Here is a 17,580-nt window from a genome sequence, read left to right on the forward strand (position 1 = left end):
TAATTAAACTACTAATGTTTATTAATCAAAAAATGTTTTCCATAATAATATCGCTGGTAGTGTTAATTCCAGTTAACATTGTCAATAATTATTTTAAATATGATTATCAATTTTATGCTTTTATTCCAGTCTTATGTACCTATTTTTATTTTGTTTGGTGTCATGTCTATATTGTTTTTTATTTACTAAGCGAAGAACGTCGGCGCATTTTCACATATTTGTTGATAACTATGATCAAGTGCAACCCTTATGCTAAATTTATTTATTTCATATCTTTAATAATGTTTTACTTTTATGGTTAATAAAACCAAGTGTTTCAAATTGGGGCTATTTAATGCGGGTTCACTAAATACCGGTCACGACGACTTCCTTGTCGCATTGGACCGTCACAGCGCTGACATCGTAGCGATCAACGAGACTTGGCTTAACGACCAGCAGCTTGAGCGTGCGCCCGCTGTGCCAGGCTATAGGTTTCACGCTGTCGCACGCCCAACGCATATGCAGCGGTTGCGCGGAGGAGGGCTCGGATTCTACATTAAAAAAGACATTCACGTAAGATATCTGCCACGCCCAAATGACCACATTGAACAGCTATGGCTCTCTACTAAAGTGAGTGGGCTCAAGTTAGTAGTTGGTACGGCCTATAGGCCTCAGTGGGTACACGAGGACGCATTCATTGACTCCCTTACTGACTCTATTAACCAGTTCTCCAATTATGATCATGTTGTTTTCTTGGGTGACATTAATATCGATTTGCTTGTGACTGATTGTATGAGCGTCAAATTCAAAGAGTTCCTTGAATATATGAATCTTCAACAATTGGTCACTGAGCCTACTCACTTTACCTCTCATTCTGCTAAGCTAATTGATGTGGTCTGTACTAATGCTCCTTTTCATGACGTCACAGTCAGTAATATTACAGGACGATATGGGCATTCCATGATAAATGTTTCATTATCACTGAAGAAGAGCAAAGTTCCGCCAAGACACTTTACTCACAGGCCACTAAATAGAATAAATATGTCTGAGTTCAACGATGATCTTCACTCAATTGACTGGACTGTTGTTACGGAGTTATCTACAGTTGACCAGATGGTAGACAAATTTAATGATGTGATCGCTACATTGTTTGATGCTCATGCTCCTTTAAAAAAAGTTATCATTAGGGACGGCTCTTTACCTTAGATTACTGACATTATTAAAAATATGATGGAGGAACGTAACAAAGCTCACGAAAAATTTAATAAAACAAAATTGGAAAATGATAGGCAGTATTATAAAGAATTAAAAAAAATGGTTGAGGTGGCAATAGCCGGTGAAAAACGCGCCTATATAGATAAATTAGTTAATACTCAGATTAATGACAGTAAACATTTTTGGAAAAATCTCAAAAGTAAAGTTTTGCCTAACTTTGACGGGGACCGAGTACTTCCAGATAATTTGAATGATCCCAACAAAATTAATGATCACTTTCTTCGACTTCCACACTGCAACAATAATAACGTCCGTGAGCAAATATCATTTTTTAAAAGCAACAGATTCTCTGACACAAATTTTACTTTGGAGCCCGTAAGCAGTTCTGATATTGTTAAATATATTTTGTCTATTAAATCAAACTCTATTGGTAGTGACAGAATTAGTAGAGATATGATACTCTTGACTCTTCCTTGTACGTTGGATGTCATAACAGTGATCATTAATCAATCATTAACCACAGGAGTTGTGCCGAGATGCTGGAAGGAAGCTATTGTGACTCCTTTGCCTAAAATCAATATCCCTTCCGATTTTAAGGACCTCAGAGCGATCAGCATATTACCATTTCTTTCGAAAATCTTGGAGAAAGCAGTTTCATCTCAACTTACACACTACGTCGAAAATAATGATATTCTTCCTACACTGCAGTCCGGGTTTCGACAGGGCCGCGGAACTATAACAGCACTGATTGATGTAGTGGATAATATCATAGGCGAGAGAGACAGAGGTCGCGGAACGATCCTCTCACTACTGGACTATTCGCGCGCATTTGACTGTTTGAGCATCTCTCTTTTACTTGCCAAACTTTCTTATTATGGGTGTGATTCTGGCGCACTTGCATGGTTCGAGAGCTATCTTACCGCTCGTCATCAATATGTGCAAATTAAAAAAAGTGATGGTACTGCCGTGGACTCTGACTCTAAATCTTTGGAGCGTGGGGTACCACAAGGGTCGATATTGGGACCTTTACTTTTTATTATTTACTGCGCTGATCTACCCTCAGCAATAAAAAGTTGTAAGTTTCATTTTTACGCTGACGATGTCCAATTGTATATTAGCACTCCTTCTAACAATATATCAGAGACAGTCAATCAGATGAATGAGGATCTAGCTAGCATTTCAGATTGGTCTAAACGTAATGCACTTGTTCTGAATCCGGAGAAGTCTAAATTTATGATACTTGGTAGTAAATGGCAAATATCTCAGATTGTGAATGCGTGTCCCACCGTGTCTATTGATGGTCAGTCTCTTGAAAGAGTAGAGGAGGCTAGAAACTTGGGTTTAATTATTGATGGTGAGCTGAAATTTGGGAAACATTTGTTGGGCTTGGCTAAGAATTGTTTCTATCGTCTCAGTATTCTTTACAAAATACGCGATCAGCTGTCGGTTAGGTCGCGGGAGATTGTCTGCGAGTCGCTGGTGCTCTCCAGGCTTAACTATGGTGACCTCGTATATGGTCCTCGTCTTACGGAGAAAGCAAAACGTCTACTCCAAAGAGTGCAGAACGCATGTATACGGTTTATTTACAATGTCCCTCCGCGAAATCATATTACACCCTATTTAAACAAAGCGTCTGCACTCAATATGGAAGCTCGTAGACAGTTGCATCTCGCTAGTTTACTTTTCGGCATTTTGAAGTTCAACAAACCTGAGTATCTCTATGACAAATTAATATTCATGTCTCGGCGTCGTGCTAGATTGGCACGCCCTGTTCTTTCTATGCCAGCACACAGGACTTCAGCATTTGCGGGGAGTTTTAGGTACGCGGCAACAAAGTGTTGGAATAATATTCCACCACCGCTGAGATGCATACAGTCTAAATTTACTTTTAAATTAAAATTAAAATCACATTTATTAGAAAAACAAATTCTTGATTCTTCCCACCACCGCTTTACTTGTCGCGTGCATAAAGCGCCCTCCCGTAAAAAGTAGTCACAAATTGCCATTTGCGTTACCACTGCTTTTTATTTTCCAATTAATATATTTAATGATATTATTTATGTAATTTGCATTTTATTCCCATTTTGACATTAATTTCTATTTTTAATTTTATCAAATCTGTATGTTAATTTGCGCATGGTCGCGTCATCGCTCAATGGCGACGGCTGAAAATCAGCGTTGCTCCATTGGAGTAACATGTGCTGAGCTGTAGCCTATTTGTGCTTCTGTGGCACACATTTGCATGTACTTTTAGATATAAGTTAGCTTAGTGAGTTTTTATGTACCCTTTTCTGTTTTGTATAATGTATGTGTGATACAGTTGAACAAATAAATGATTTATCTATCTATCTATCTATTTTAGAATATAACTAGTGACCTTATAAATAAAAATGTACTAGACAGATTGTTATGAAATTTGGTACACGGGTAGAATAAAACATAGCATATTTTTATCCCGAAATTCCCGAACGGTAGCAAAGCCCCGGGGCGCAACTAGTGACCTTATACCAATTTCATAAAAATCTGTCTGTCTAGTAGATTTTGCGTGAAAGAGTAACACACTCACATACATCCTCACAAACTTTCGCATTTATAATATTAGTAGAATAGGATTAATAGTATCTATCCAAACATCATATACCTAGAAGCAGCAGTGATTTACCATTATGTAGTTGTTTATACTAGCTTTTGGCTTTTGCCCGAAGTTATATTTCGTAATCTATCTAATCAACGACGTGTGTTTTGTGACTGCTAAAAACACACGTAGTGGTAAAAACTGCTAAAACTGCTAAAAACACACATAATGTTAAATCACTGCTTCTAGGTATATGATGTTTGGATAGATACTATTAATCCTATTCTACTAATATTATAAATGCGAAAGTTTGTGAGGATGTATGTGAGTGTGTTACTCTTTCACGCAAAATCTACTAGACAGATTGTTATGAAATTTGGTATAAGGTCACTAGTTGCGCCCCGGGGCTTTGCTACCGTTCGGGAATTTCGGGATAAAAAGTATGCTATGTGTTATTCCAGTAACGTGTTAACTAGCATCTAAACAAGTACCTACTGAATTTCTTGAAACCGGCTAAAGCAAATTGAAATGGCTTGCTATTTCAAAAAACTATCAAGAATCATTTATTTTGCAAAAATATGTCACAAAGATTAGAAATGATAGTTTCTCTTATTATTTCTTAGCTTAAGTATATTTATGTAAAAAAATATGTAGTGCCAAATAAACGCTAATCATTCACCAAGTAATAAATATTATCCAGATTCATTTACACTGCCTCGACAGAAGTTATAATAAATTTTGTCGTAGTTTCAACTTTATTATACCATTGGTGTTAGCATCATTCTTGAGGCATTGTGGCTATATTATACCATTGGTGTAAGTAATAATTTATGAAGCATTGTGGCTTTACTATGCCATTGTAGATTTCTAATTGCTATATAATTTTGAGACGACAGATAGTGAAGCAAAATAATTGTTATCAGCCGTACAATCGATGTAATAATAATGGTTTTGAAAGAGAATATTCATACTAATTTATATATTATATACATATATATTATATACATCATAAAACATATAAATATGAATAAAAAAATAATTCGAACATTACATTTTGACAACCGAAAGACCTTATGTCAGAGAGACTTCAACGCTTATCATTCACTAACTAATACAATATTATCCACGGTTTCTTGTATACACTTTGCGATGAAATTATAGGATATGGTCAAATCGGGAAAATCTCATAAGTGCAATAGGTAGACTACGCCATCCAACTGGCGTAAGTAATTTTTCAGGCATTGTGTCTATATTATACTAGTGGTTTAAGTAATTTCACGAAATATTATTTATTTTTTTAATATTTTTATTATTTATTTTATAAATACATTTCGATAATTTGATCATGAAGTGAGACATAAAAAAGTGGGATGGTTTGGACGATCTTGAAAAAAAAAAGAGTACTTTACGTGTCCTAGACATTTTCGAATTTTAAAATGGATGTTCCAAACACGCACATCAACAAATGTTATACGTGATGTTTTAAACTAATTTACAAAACTTCAGTCTTATAAGCAAACTAACAATCAAAGTACAATATTAACGCTTAAGAATAATACAAAAAAAAAAGATAAAACTACGCAAATTGTAAGTTACAATTTCGTAACTTTCATTATCTATAATATAATTTTTTTAGTTATTTACAACATTTTATGTCGAACAAACAAGTGTACACAATCAACTATTGGTTTGAAAGTAAACTTTATATACACTATATCTCTAGATAGGTAGGTATATTTGAAAAGTCTTAAGATGTCGGATGGAATTATTCCATACACAATAATCACCTGAGCGGAGGTGATTAAGTACACAGACTCAGTGGACTTAAATCACCTGGGTGAATTAGCCAGGTGATTGAAGTGGAATAATTCGTGGGATGACTTTAAGCGACTTGAATCACATGTGACACATGTTAGTGCTAACGCTGGTTAGCACTAACATATTCGATATGAATTATTTTCTATATCCATTAATATTGAAAAAATAGCTAAATATGAGACAGACTACCGAATCGAAACAGAAATATAGCTAGCTAACCGATGGCTGTTTGTGCGCTAAATATAGAGTAAATATACTAGTCAAAGCACTAACTAAGAATATAACATCGAACCAACGGTGGTAGAAATTAAACTGCAAATCGCCCAAAACTTGCGTTATAATAATCCTGTATTCTGGCGGCATGTTCATGCGCATTAGCAGTACAGACGAACAGAAATACATACCCATTATTTGGGCTAGGATGAGGACGATGATGTTCGACGATTTCGACGATGATATTTTGTAGAAGAACTGGAAAAGAGATGAAGTAAGTTACATTCATTTGTGCGATTTTTTTAGACAATATGTTATAGTTGGTTCTGTCGAAATTACATTCATTGAAAAATCTTTAAAATGTAAAATTTGAAATTATTATAAGGATTCACTTCTGTGGGAAAGTAGAATCAAAATGTATAAATGACAATTGAGGTCCTGGGTTCGATACCCAACGCAGGCAAATATTTGTACTGGTCATCTGATGTTTGTCTGCGGTTCTGGTTATATTGTGTTTGTGTCCATTGCGCCCGCGATGCAAGCTCGGTGCTTCGTGTAGGCTGTTAAGTATTATCTATTTATTTACATAAATATGAATAAGAAAACACACCAAAGTACCAGGAACGCATACATTGGTAAGAGGTCATATTTCCTATCGTCAAACATACCTAAAACAATGCTATCGAAAGTACCAGGCGCACATACCTTAGTGAGAGTCAGCAGCAGTCCCCTAATGCTGGTGAGCACGATACAGCCGACCAGTATGAAGGACACGTGCTGGGACCAGAAGGCCACATCGATGCGGAGTCCCAGCCAGTGGACCACCAGCTCGAGTCCTCGGGTTACTGGATCCTTCTTGCCTACACGGTCGAAGACTATGTTTATTGTCGACTGGGAAAATGAAATAAAAAATACAATGTGACATTGTGGAATAAATTAAATTAAATGAAACACACGGTTGACACACGGCAGGCGACCGGTCATACAACAACCGCATTCCCAAAAAGGTTTAATGTCAGGCAGATCGTAAAATCAGAGCCAAAGCGAATTTTCAGTGTTTTTTTAGGCTACCTCGGGCTTTGGGCGCCACAGCCAATATGAGAGAGACAAAATATAATACTTACAATGAAAATCTTCCAAACGCAGTACAAGGAGAACAGATACCCGAGGCAGTTGAAGTATTTCCCCTGAAATGTCTTAGACCACTCTATCTTCTCTCGCATGGTGCGAGCGTCATGCGCTTCTAGGAACAACTGTCTACTTAGCTCTTCTAGGCCTGATATCTCTTGCTTTAGCTGGTTTATGTCTATAAACAATAGATTTATGAGCTTAAAATTTAATTAACGACCGGATTTTAGTGCGACGCATAGCAGTAATAAAGCGGAGTATAAAATAATAATACTTACTTTCTGTCCCGTGGCCAAGTGGATTAGCAATACTCCCAACACTGGACAAAATATTGGTCCAAAACCCGCCCCTATTCTTGACGTTAGACTGGTCTAGAAGATTGTATTGCTGTCTCGCTCCACTGTTGGCCTCTGCTAGCGCTATCCTTTTCTTTTTCACTAATATCATGTCCATTGTTTGGAGGAGTTTTTTCTCTATTGATTGCACGTCTGAATGGGTCACAGGTCTAAAATTTTATGGTACAATATTTATATGTTTATCGTACTAGTTTGTCTACAGTCTGTAAATAAAGTGAAGAAAATAAATTAGGGTGCTATGTCCTCTTGGCTGGCAACACTGGGCGTTTATTAACCAATAGACTGTAGACAAACTCGACCAGAATGGTCAATATTGGTTAATTAGTATTGATGTAAAAAAATGTACCTTATAAATATAGCCATAGAGGTGTAAGGATAGTTGACTGCACCGAACCCTGAGAGAAGGGCCATCACTGTGACCCCTATAACTCCGATGCGGGACACGCCTTGCTCTATTGAGAATATACCCTGAAATTGTAATCAAATTATAAATGTGGCGTTAGCAGGAGTATTGACGAGAACCTAATCGATGTGAAAAATGATTTTTTTTTCAAAATTAAACCCCAAATTACTATGTCTGTACCGCTCTCGCACAGATACGCGCGGGCTAGTAGTAAGCTAGTAGAAAATAATCTTTAAACTTCTGAAGATTGAACTGTTATGACGTCAGACAGGCCGTAAAGCCTGCCTGACGTCAGTCCAGTCGTCCTCTTTGGGAATGTCAGAGCATATATGTATTTTTGTTAGATAAATAAATAAATATACACTGGATTCCAAAATACAGGCTTGCCTAGTTTGGAATTCAGGGTTTATAAAGTAATTTGTACTATCTACTTATACAAGGAAACACTATTGTATCAATTAAAATTGTTGTACAAATCCAGAATTTATTTATTTATTTATTATATTTACCTGTTTTGGACTGAGAATCGGGAATGGATCTCCGATTTTCCAGAAGAAGTACAGGTAGATGAACCATACGAATATTGTTAATGGTCTTATTATATTGCGCGACACTGAAAGAGCAAAAAAAGCTTATATCAGATTCCCATATGTTTTAATGCTAACTAATATTATGAATGCAAAAGTAAATTTATTTGTTACCTATTCATGCTTTATCTGTGCAACTAATCTTGAAATTTTGCATATTTATAGTTTGAAGAAAGCACACAAAGCTGTTCCCACGGGAAATTCACGCGGACGATGACGGGGGCAAAAGCTAGTGATAACAAATTTAAAGTAAGATTTTCTCACCAAATCGAATATTGCTGATGCAAAAGTAAGCAATGTAGAATGGAATCAGAGCTATCACCATGAAGAGCAGAGAGTAGAGACCCAAGTTCCAGTGGAAATATCTCGAACTGTATAAAAAAAGAAACAAATAACATAAGTGGCAAATAGATACTGGTGGAAAACGCCCAGTCAGAACAAAACACTCGAAAAAGTCACATCTACTCATGTCTAAAACTATACACCAATCTGACTCACATATGTATAATGGCTGTAATGGAACACTAATTGCTTTCAGATGAGCAAAACATCGTGAGGATACCTGCACTCTTGAGATTTATCAGCTAGTGTTTCAAATAGAGAATCTTTTGTCAACTTTTTTGAGGCTTTTGATTCACTAAATGAAATACTATGAGGATACAATCAGGAAAGCCCTCGGATGTGACGGATGGATGAAATTGTGGCTATATTATCAGCAGGGTATGGAAAGCCCATGGGTAATCTCTTATTTAGTGACAAATTTCATAAAGAATCAAAACAGAAAAGATATTATTATTATTATCTGTATTAAAATACTAACCTGGAGTCCAAATAACCAATGATTTCAAATATGATAAGTTCAAACATAGTGCAACTTAATGCAAAAGTTACGGAGAATATCAACTGCACAAGTATATGATGCACTTCATAATCTCGGAACAGTTGCTTCACAAAGAAGATCCAACCACCGACGAAGAAGATAGTCTAAAAACAACATATTTATTTTTTTAAATATTACTAACATCATTTGTTAAAACTTTATAAGAAAAATACTTGAGTTTAGATTAAAATTAACACAAGAAAGATACATGTACCAGGCAGTACTCATGCCTCTTATAGTAAATCTGCGATAGAAATATGTGGTTTTCTAGCTATCGCAAGGATGTGCTTCGGTAAATCTCAAATAAAATCATTGATTATATATTTAATCAATGAAATTAAAAAACAAACTGAACACTGTATTCGTATTTAGCATGTGCCATGGCAAATGGTAATATTTCCAATTTTTATCAGTTCACTATGTAAATTCCTGCTACATGAAAAAAGAAAATATAGTCCCCATGTGGCAAATTTACAATCTACATGAGGGTAACAGACAAAATATTCACTAAACGAGAAAACATTTACTTTTCACTTAAATTCCTGAGAAAAAAAACTTAAAAATGGGTAATTTCAGCTTTTCTATGTGTATTATTAGTACAACACATTACCTCTGAATAATATTAGACGGATCCATCCTTATTGATATGGTGGCCACACCCTTAGCTTGGCATAGAAAATAATTTGACAACAATATCTTTGAGAACACATTTTTGCAAAATAAATGATTCTTGATAACAAAATTAATTTCAATGCTCAAAAACATAGCAGATACTTAACTAAACAGAGTGACGTGATAAATACTTCATGAAAACTAAACCTATTCTAATACAACACAAGGAGGACTGCAAATGAACGAAGCCACGCAGCGCATCGGGTTTTATATCAAATTTCCATGTGACAAAATTAAAAATATAAACGAGGGTAAGTGACTAATATTGCATGTAAAAACACTTATCTGTAGACCTCTAACACGCATAGGCGACATGCAATAAAATGACAAGATTTTGGCTTCATAGATAGATATAATTGAAACCTTTAAAATATTCGGTAATTAAAAATTGAAAAACACAAACATAACCTATGAATTATGAAATAAAGAATGCAAATAAAAGCTTATTAACTTACTTGAGATATTAGGATAATAAGTGTATCTTCAAAAAAGGTCATTGTGCATAATTATTGGATACTTTTAACAATAATAATTAATATTTATTTGCATAAATATGGTCCGAAGTCGGTACATAACAGTCAACAAAACAAATATTTTTACGTGACATGACGACATGACTGACAATCAGTTGACACCTTTGACAGTATTAGCAATTATCAACATTTTTTTAAGTACAAACAAAGCAAATAAATCATAAATCATGCGTCTAAATGCCAAATTATTTGAATATTATGTATTCTTTTCATCGAAGTAGGTAACTAAGAGAAGTACACAATAAAAACACTTTTAAAACCGATTAAAATAAAGTTAGTATGCAAGTATAAAATTTTTTGTTCGTAGAAATTTCCTGGAGAATTCCCGCAAATTTCCAAAAGGGGTTGGGATCATAGATATAAAAACATATGTAATGTTTGTATATCTGTGGTTGGAACTTGGGATACTACAATTTTTCCAATTTCTGTATGCTCCCATTGCGTTCGGAATTGTGAAGCCGCGAAGCCCGGGATGAACGCAAAAAAGAAAACACTAAAATTTTGAAGATTCGGCGGTGATTTTACGTTACTGACCGCCTGACGCTAACCCTCCTTGTAAATGCAAGAAGTGGCTATTCTAGGCGGAACCACACGACAAAATATGGCTGGGATACACAGACCATTTCTAGGAATAAAAAATAGGTACCTGAAATTGCTTAAGACAGGACTGAAGCCGCGATGCAATGTTGGCGCGTACACGCAACTTAGTTTTGGAAGATCAGATGATCATTTGGGAAGATATAGAGAATAAAAATAAAACATGATTTGAAGATATAATAAATAAGTATAATAATATAATCAAACTCTTAGAAAATTTAGCCTAGACATCCAGGAGTCACTGCTCTATTTTTATATTATAATCATCATGGGCCACTTCAAAATAAATCTCATTATAATTATATACAGTGCTTAAATTTGGTATCTGATGGGATTGTAGAATCAACTGATTGGTTTCTGCATCTGGCGGCTGTGTGATATCTTTAGGACTCTTCAATTCTATAGCTTCACTTTCCTGCAGTAAGTGGATGCGTTTGTGTTTCTGTAGATAATTTTGTGAATTGAATTTTCCTTGACAAATATCACATTGAAATGTCCCAAGACCATGGTGCCTCTTGACGTGCTCACTGCGCCTCGAAGCTGACAGGAATCGGGCATCACATTGAGTGCAAGCATATGGCTTCTCTCCAGTATGAATTCGAGTGTGGTACAGGAGAGATTCTTTTGTTACAAAGTTACGGTCACATATCGAGCAATGGAATTTTTTCTCTTGTGTATGTTTCACAATGTGAGCATTCAGTCTACTCTTGCACCAGAATCTTTTTGGGCACCATTCACAGTTATATGATTTGTAATTCCCATGTTCAAATTGGATGTGTACTCGAAGCGACATCTTTTGAGTGTACTTTTTGTGGCAATAATCACACTCAAATTTTGCATCTAAAGGACTAGCTCTAGATTTCTTTCCACAAACATTATATTCAATGTGTTTGTTAAATGTAGTTTTGTTTTTGTATATTCTTCCACACTTTTGGCACACTAGTCTAATATGATGTCCTTTCTCATGCATTTTTAATGTGTGCCGGTTATGAAAAACCTTACCGCACACACTGCATACCACAGTACAGTGACTTTCAGCTTTATGTGTATTTAAACAGCCTTTGGATCCAAATTTCATGGGACATTCTGAACATTTGTATAATTTGGGTGCATGAACTCGAATGTAATGACTACGCAAATTCCAAATAGTAGGGTACACTTTCAGACATTCTCTACACTTCATTGTTTTGGTGTCTGTTGGGTCAAACAATATTTTTTCTATTGGTGTCTGGGATACTGGCTTGGTTCGTGATTTTTTCTTACCATATTCATATGAGAGTTCATTCTCAATTTTTGGTTTAACATCATTGTTGTGTAGAAAATTTAACCTTTTATATGCTACAGATACATCGCTTACATTTATAGAGTCAATATACTGTTTGGTAGAGAAGTCTTCAGTATTTAGTGTTAAATATAATGATGGTTGATCATAATCAACTGTTTTCGTTAAACCACTTGTTATGCCCTCAATGATTTTGGTTAGAAGCTCAGTATTTTCCTTGGCCTTTTTAAGGAATATGTAACTGGTAATGGCCATTTCTGTACATTGCAAACACAAGCAATTGAACTCAGAGACGTAATCAAGTGTCTGAAACAAAGAAGTTCAATTCAAAATCACAAAAAAGAACAAATAACTACAATTTACAAGAATCCATCAGCAAATTAAATTAATATTTTAGTAGTGTAAAAAAGTTAGGGGCTTAGTTTCTTGTGTCATGTGAGCACTAAATCTTTACAAAAACTCAGTAAAATACAGATTTATTGCAGCAATACTAAGGCAGGTATGATAAAGTAAAAAATTGGTATGGTAAGTACCTCTTCATTTAGAATAGTTGAAAGCACATCGTTTAAATCTACTTTCGATTCCACATTGTTGATGTTTACGGTAAATTCGTTATCCAGGGATATCACTTTAGCTTGGAGAGCGCCAAAACACACGCAACAGAAATCATTTTGCTTAGTAAGTACTTTATCTAATAAGTAAGACAAAGACATGTTGGCCTTATTTCTTGCCGTTTACCGTATAAAAATCTTTACATTATTTTAATCGCTGTGTTAAGAAAAGTTGGAATAGAAATCACAATACAATTAAATTGTTGGTTGTTGCTAAACTGATTATAGTACTAGGTACCTACCTACCGAACCCAGTACTAACAAAACAACACAACACCTATTCCTGTCTGTCAAAAATCAAAAATGTCAACGTCGGCCGTTTTTTTTATGTCTCATGGCCATGGATTTAGTAGTACTTCGTACAACGGAGTATTGGCCATGGAATAGTTACTAATTCCATGATATTGGCTGCTCTTGGTTGGCTAGTAGCACAGAATAATAATAGTAGGTAAGAAGCCTGGCTAACTCATCGTTCCGGCGAACAATGGAGCCGAAACACAAGAAAAGAAGAAGGAGAATGAAGCCTCTTAGCTATGGTATCGTATTGCATCACATCTCACTAATATTATTAAGGTGAAAGTTTGTGAGTATCTTTGGTAGATACTTCTTCATATTCCAACGGCAAGACCAATTTTAAATATTTTCAAGATAAATTTTCATAGTGGTACGATCTGAAAACAATTCTCGAGAATATACGAGAATAGGTATTTCTGTACTACTAACTATAGTAACATCTAATCTAAGCCGAGACGGGCCGCTAGTATATTATATTTAGCATAGTATGGAATATATTCCATAATCTATCATTCGCTTCGCTCAGGTAAAACCATAATAAAATGTTATCCATGTTACTCCCGAACATAGATGGGTTTACGCTCCGTATTCCATCCATTTCTGAAATTGCAAATATTATAGTTAGGGGTTTCTAAGGAGAATGCCTACCTTTAATACCTGAAAAAGTACTACTTCCGTGGAAAATTCACGTGGGTGAAGCCGCAGGCATGGGATTAGTAGGTACTCCATCGAAGTACTTATTAAATACATGGCAGATAAAAGCTAGTTACTCCATTTATTGTTAAAATTTAAGAATTTAATACTCTATGGCTGACTTCACTTGACTTTAGTTTGACGTTAATTGACAAATGGCTAATGTTGACATTTTTTGACAGTTGACAACTGACAAACTAAAGTTCAGTTCATCACACACATTTTCACAGTGCATAAAAAGCAGCTCATGGTTTTAGATGATAATTTTACTGTGAAAATAATATCTTGCGTTAAAAAATACATTAATTAATAACAGATATTACTATAAAATAGTTACCATTCACGCGTCAAAGGAAATTGCATCAGGTGAGTAATTATTTTTATCTTTCCTAAAGTTTAAGTATGTTTAGCATTTTTTTTTATATTTTGCATATTTTTTCCAACTTGCTAACATCAGGTGTCAATTCTGCAACCCAAAGTACCTAATTTGAATACTTAATTGGGTTTTGAAACTAGGTTGTTGAACTTTGATAGGTTTAAAAACATTCCGTGCACATTCAAGCATGCTTGCATTTTTATTGATTTGTGTCGAGCGTCCTATGTTACACAGGGTGTTACAGAATGTATATATATATAATAAGTGGCAACATATAGTGCCTTGATTAGATCTTGACAATACCATTCAATTATAAATTTAACTGATTCAATAATCCACATAAGTAGGTATATTTATTTTTGATCAGCCTTAAAACACATATGATAATTTTAAATAGCTCTGCTTGTCGCAAAAAGTAGCCTATGACACCAGATCACTCTCTCTCCAGATCTCCTGCCATGTCCACACCTTAAATCACCTCAATCCATGGCATCAATCATCCAGTTTTGACGTGAAAAACAGACAAACAAACACACTTTCACATATATAATATTAGTATGGATTCCAAGTGATGATATCAAATACCTGTTTATAAGAAATAGCTAATATCTTTAAATAAAATCTTTACATATTATAAAAATATGTTCTTGTTGCATCTGTATGATCATGATAAACTCAAAAACTACCAAGTGAATTTTTGTAGAGTTTTCACCAATAGATAATGTGATTCCTGAGGAAGGTTCTGGTTTTGGTGTATAATTTATTGTGTGGTTTTATCTTAGTTTTATCAATATCCATTATGTATGTATTACTCACATACCTATGTAATGGATGTTGATAATTTGATAGACATTATTAATTTGTGACATGGAACTTATAAATATTATGACTACATATGTAATAACAATCTAACATATTAGTGGCACGATATTTTAAATATCACAATGTCACCTTGAAGGCTTTGGTATGGACAGACACACCCATTAATTTTCATTAGTAGAAAAAGTAAGTATTTATTATCTCACTTAGATGAAAGTCAGTACAAATTATCCTGATTAGTTTGCATGGAAAATAATAAGATTTATTTATGAAAAATGTAGTATGAATGAACAAATACAAAAACATGTTTCTAAAAAATTACAAAGTGATTAAATACAATACACAAATAACATCATAAAAAAATTAGTATGAAGAGATGCAAAAAAAATGTGATTAGATTTTTTACAATAAAATTTTTTCCACTTTTTTTTTTGATAGGGCAAATATCAACCTATCATAAAATTATGATAGTAGAATCGACACCTTCATCAAACTGATTCATTTTTTAAAATTATGTTCCTTGTTATGTTGTTTATTAACTTTTAAAAAAACTTCACACGGCAATTCACCACGACGTCGGAAAACCGCAAAAAAAAAATTGCATGACGTATTATTGACTGAAAGCCCGCCGTAATGGCCAATATTGCCGCGATTTGACGTTCAATACGAGCTATGCGTTGACACGAGACAAATTAAGCAATCGTCGATTAGACCATTAGCGGACGATGCCGGCTCCACACTATCGCAAACAGTTCACCGACCGTCCGATTCCGATGTACATTGCTGGTTTTCCCTTGCGGTGACAGAAATCTCGTATACAAATTACGCAATGTACGTTTATTCCCGTCGCGTATCTCTCTGAGTTCGGCGATATTGTGTAGGATAATAATAGCCGGAACAACCATGAGATATCATGTCGCGTGACTTTACACATCATCAACAAACAAACATACGCACATACCAAATACATACGTTAGTGTGGTGCGTCGCGAAAATAGTACGACTTTAGTAAAATAGGCTTGGACAGTGGCAACGAACGAATTCTACAGCGGCTATTACGAAAAATTTGTCTGCTCTGACTAATATAAATCTGGGGCTTTAACGCTCATTGAGAAGGCGTGACTTCTATCTAAAACCTTTCTCTAAGTCCTCCATATTCTAACAGTCCGTCCCGTTGCAACGGTTTTACTTTATATATAAGGGATTATTATACTAAGGCGTGCAGTTCCCGCTCTAAGAATATGACACTTGTCTTACTAGGAAGACGGTCCTATGAAATGTACAGCCATTTCCTACCTTGGATGTCGTATGAAGCGACTAGTGGTTTATAGGCGTTGGCAGCAGATATGCGTCAACAGCTCATTTCCTAAGAGGGTACATCAGCAAGGCGGTCAGTCGTAAAATCTTTTAAAAAATTAAGGCTTATTATTTACGTAAAAAGCTGCGAATGCAAACGAATGAACGCGAGGATCTGGGATCATCATCCATTTCGTCTTAGCCCTTTGACCTATATTTTTCGGAAAAAAGTATCTTATTTGGAACTATGGAGCATAATGTTGACCTGAAGAAAGAATTATGTAAATTCATAATGAATATTCTATTAAGAGTATATATTTGTTGAATACTACTAAAGATTAATTATGTCTGACCTTGGTTTTTAATTTCGGTAGGTGGATGACACCGCGCAAAAGAAAAACGTCATTGATTCTGTTTCCACATTTAGTGTTTCTAGAGTGTTTTCATGATATAATAGACAATAGGTTTTTACAAATTACTCGAAATGTATTGCTCACGAGCCAATTCTTAATGGCATTATGATGTTACGGTATTCTCGTATAATAAATTTTGCGTCAGTTCCAAAAGGCAAAAAAAAAATAAGCTAATAATATACATTTTAAAAATCGCATTTATATAATAACAAGTTAAAATATTCGAGAACTAAAACTCCTGATTTTTCACACAAAATATTTGTAACATCTATTGCCCGCGCCTTGGCCCACGTAAATTTCCCACGCGGGCAATATTTTTCGGAAATTTGAATCCCAACTAATATTATAAATGCGAAAGTAAGTTTGTTTGATTGTTACCTCTTCACGCATTATCTATTGGATCGATTTTTATGAAATTTGGTTACACGGGTAGAAAATTACCTGGAATAACACATAGGGTACTTTTTATCCCGAAATTCCCACAGGAGCGAAGCTCCAGGGCGCAGCTAGTTCTTTATAATAACTGATAAAAGAGTACACAATGCGTCATCTGGACACGTGCGCATTCATTCATGATCTATTTATTGCAACTGTCATCCGGCGATCACGCCAGTAACAAATGAGACATAGCAGAGATACGTCGATGATCTTAAAGTGATTATGAAGTATTATATGGACATTTTCAAAGTGCTCTTCTGTGAAATTGACAAGATAGGTACCTACCTCTTTCATCATTTTCAGCCTACATGATCCAATTGCTGTGTTTAATCCTCCGTTTTTCGTGCCACTTCCTCCTGTCCTGTGCCAGTCTCATCCATCGCTTTCCCGTGACCCAACAAT

The 17,580-nt window shown here is 35.1% G+C and overlaps 3 protein-coding genes across 6 annotated transcripts in view; 1 reads left to right on the forward strand and 2 right to left on the reverse strand.

The window, feature by feature from the left end:
* Positions 1–5,293: 5,293 nt before the first annotated feature.
* GPHR (Golgi pH Regulator) lies at positions 5,294–10,447 on the reverse strand. Its single transcript, XM_053764727.2, has 9 exons — positions 10,282–10,447; positions 9,095–9,258; positions 8,539–8,645; positions 8,197–8,300; positions 7,631–7,752; positions 7,207–7,433; positions 6,925–7,106; positions 6,506–6,691; positions 5,294–6,058 (listed from the first exon to the last, which is right to left on the reverse strand). Exons 1-9 carry the CDS (start codon positions 10,321–10,323, stop codon positions 5,798–5,800), a joined length of 1,395 nt encoding a protein of 464 aa, XP_053620702.1. The 5' UTR covers positions 10,324–10,447; the 3' UTR covers positions 5,294–5,797.
* Positions 10,448–11,123: 676 nt separating this feature from the next.
* LOC128681221 (zinc finger protein-like) lies at positions 11,124–13,132 on the reverse strand. Its single transcript, XM_053764955.1, has 2 exons — positions 12,772–13,132; positions 11,124–12,544 (listed from the first exon to the last, which is right to left on the reverse strand). The coding sequence occupies exons 1-2, from the start codon at positions 12,949–12,951 to the stop codon at positions 11,195–11,197; spliced, it is 1,530 nt and encodes a 509-aa protein (XP_053620930.1). The 5' UTR covers positions 12,952–13,132; the 3' UTR covers positions 11,124–11,194.
* Positions 13,133–14,020: 888 nt separating this feature from the next.
* LOC128681057 (glycerol kinase 3-like) overlaps positions 14,021–17,580 on the forward strand; it is a 29,699-nt gene continuing 26,139 nt past the window's right edge. Inside the window, exon 1 of one of the 4 annotated variants that reach the window (XM_053764608.2) lies at positions 14,021–14,202. Coding sequence is in view for 2 of the 4 variants with exons in the window: in XM_053764606.1 (XP_053620581.1) it covers positions 17,401–17,455 (55 nt within the window). In the remaining 2 variants the exon portion in view is untranslated. Of the gene's footprint in view, positions 14,203–17,333; positions 17,456–17,580 lie in introns of those variants that run through there. The other 3 variants (XM_064436838.1, XM_053764606.1, XM_053764610.1) reach the window with 3 other exon arrangements.

The sequence above is a fragment of the Plodia interpunctella genome, chromosome 26 (genome assembly GCF_027563975.2).
Source record: "Plodia interpunctella isolate USDA-ARS_2022_Savannah chromosome 26, ilPloInte3.2, whole genome shotgun sequence".
Lineage (NCBI taxonomy): Eukaryota > Metazoa > Arthropoda > Insecta > Lepidoptera > Pyralidae > Plodia > Plodia interpunctella.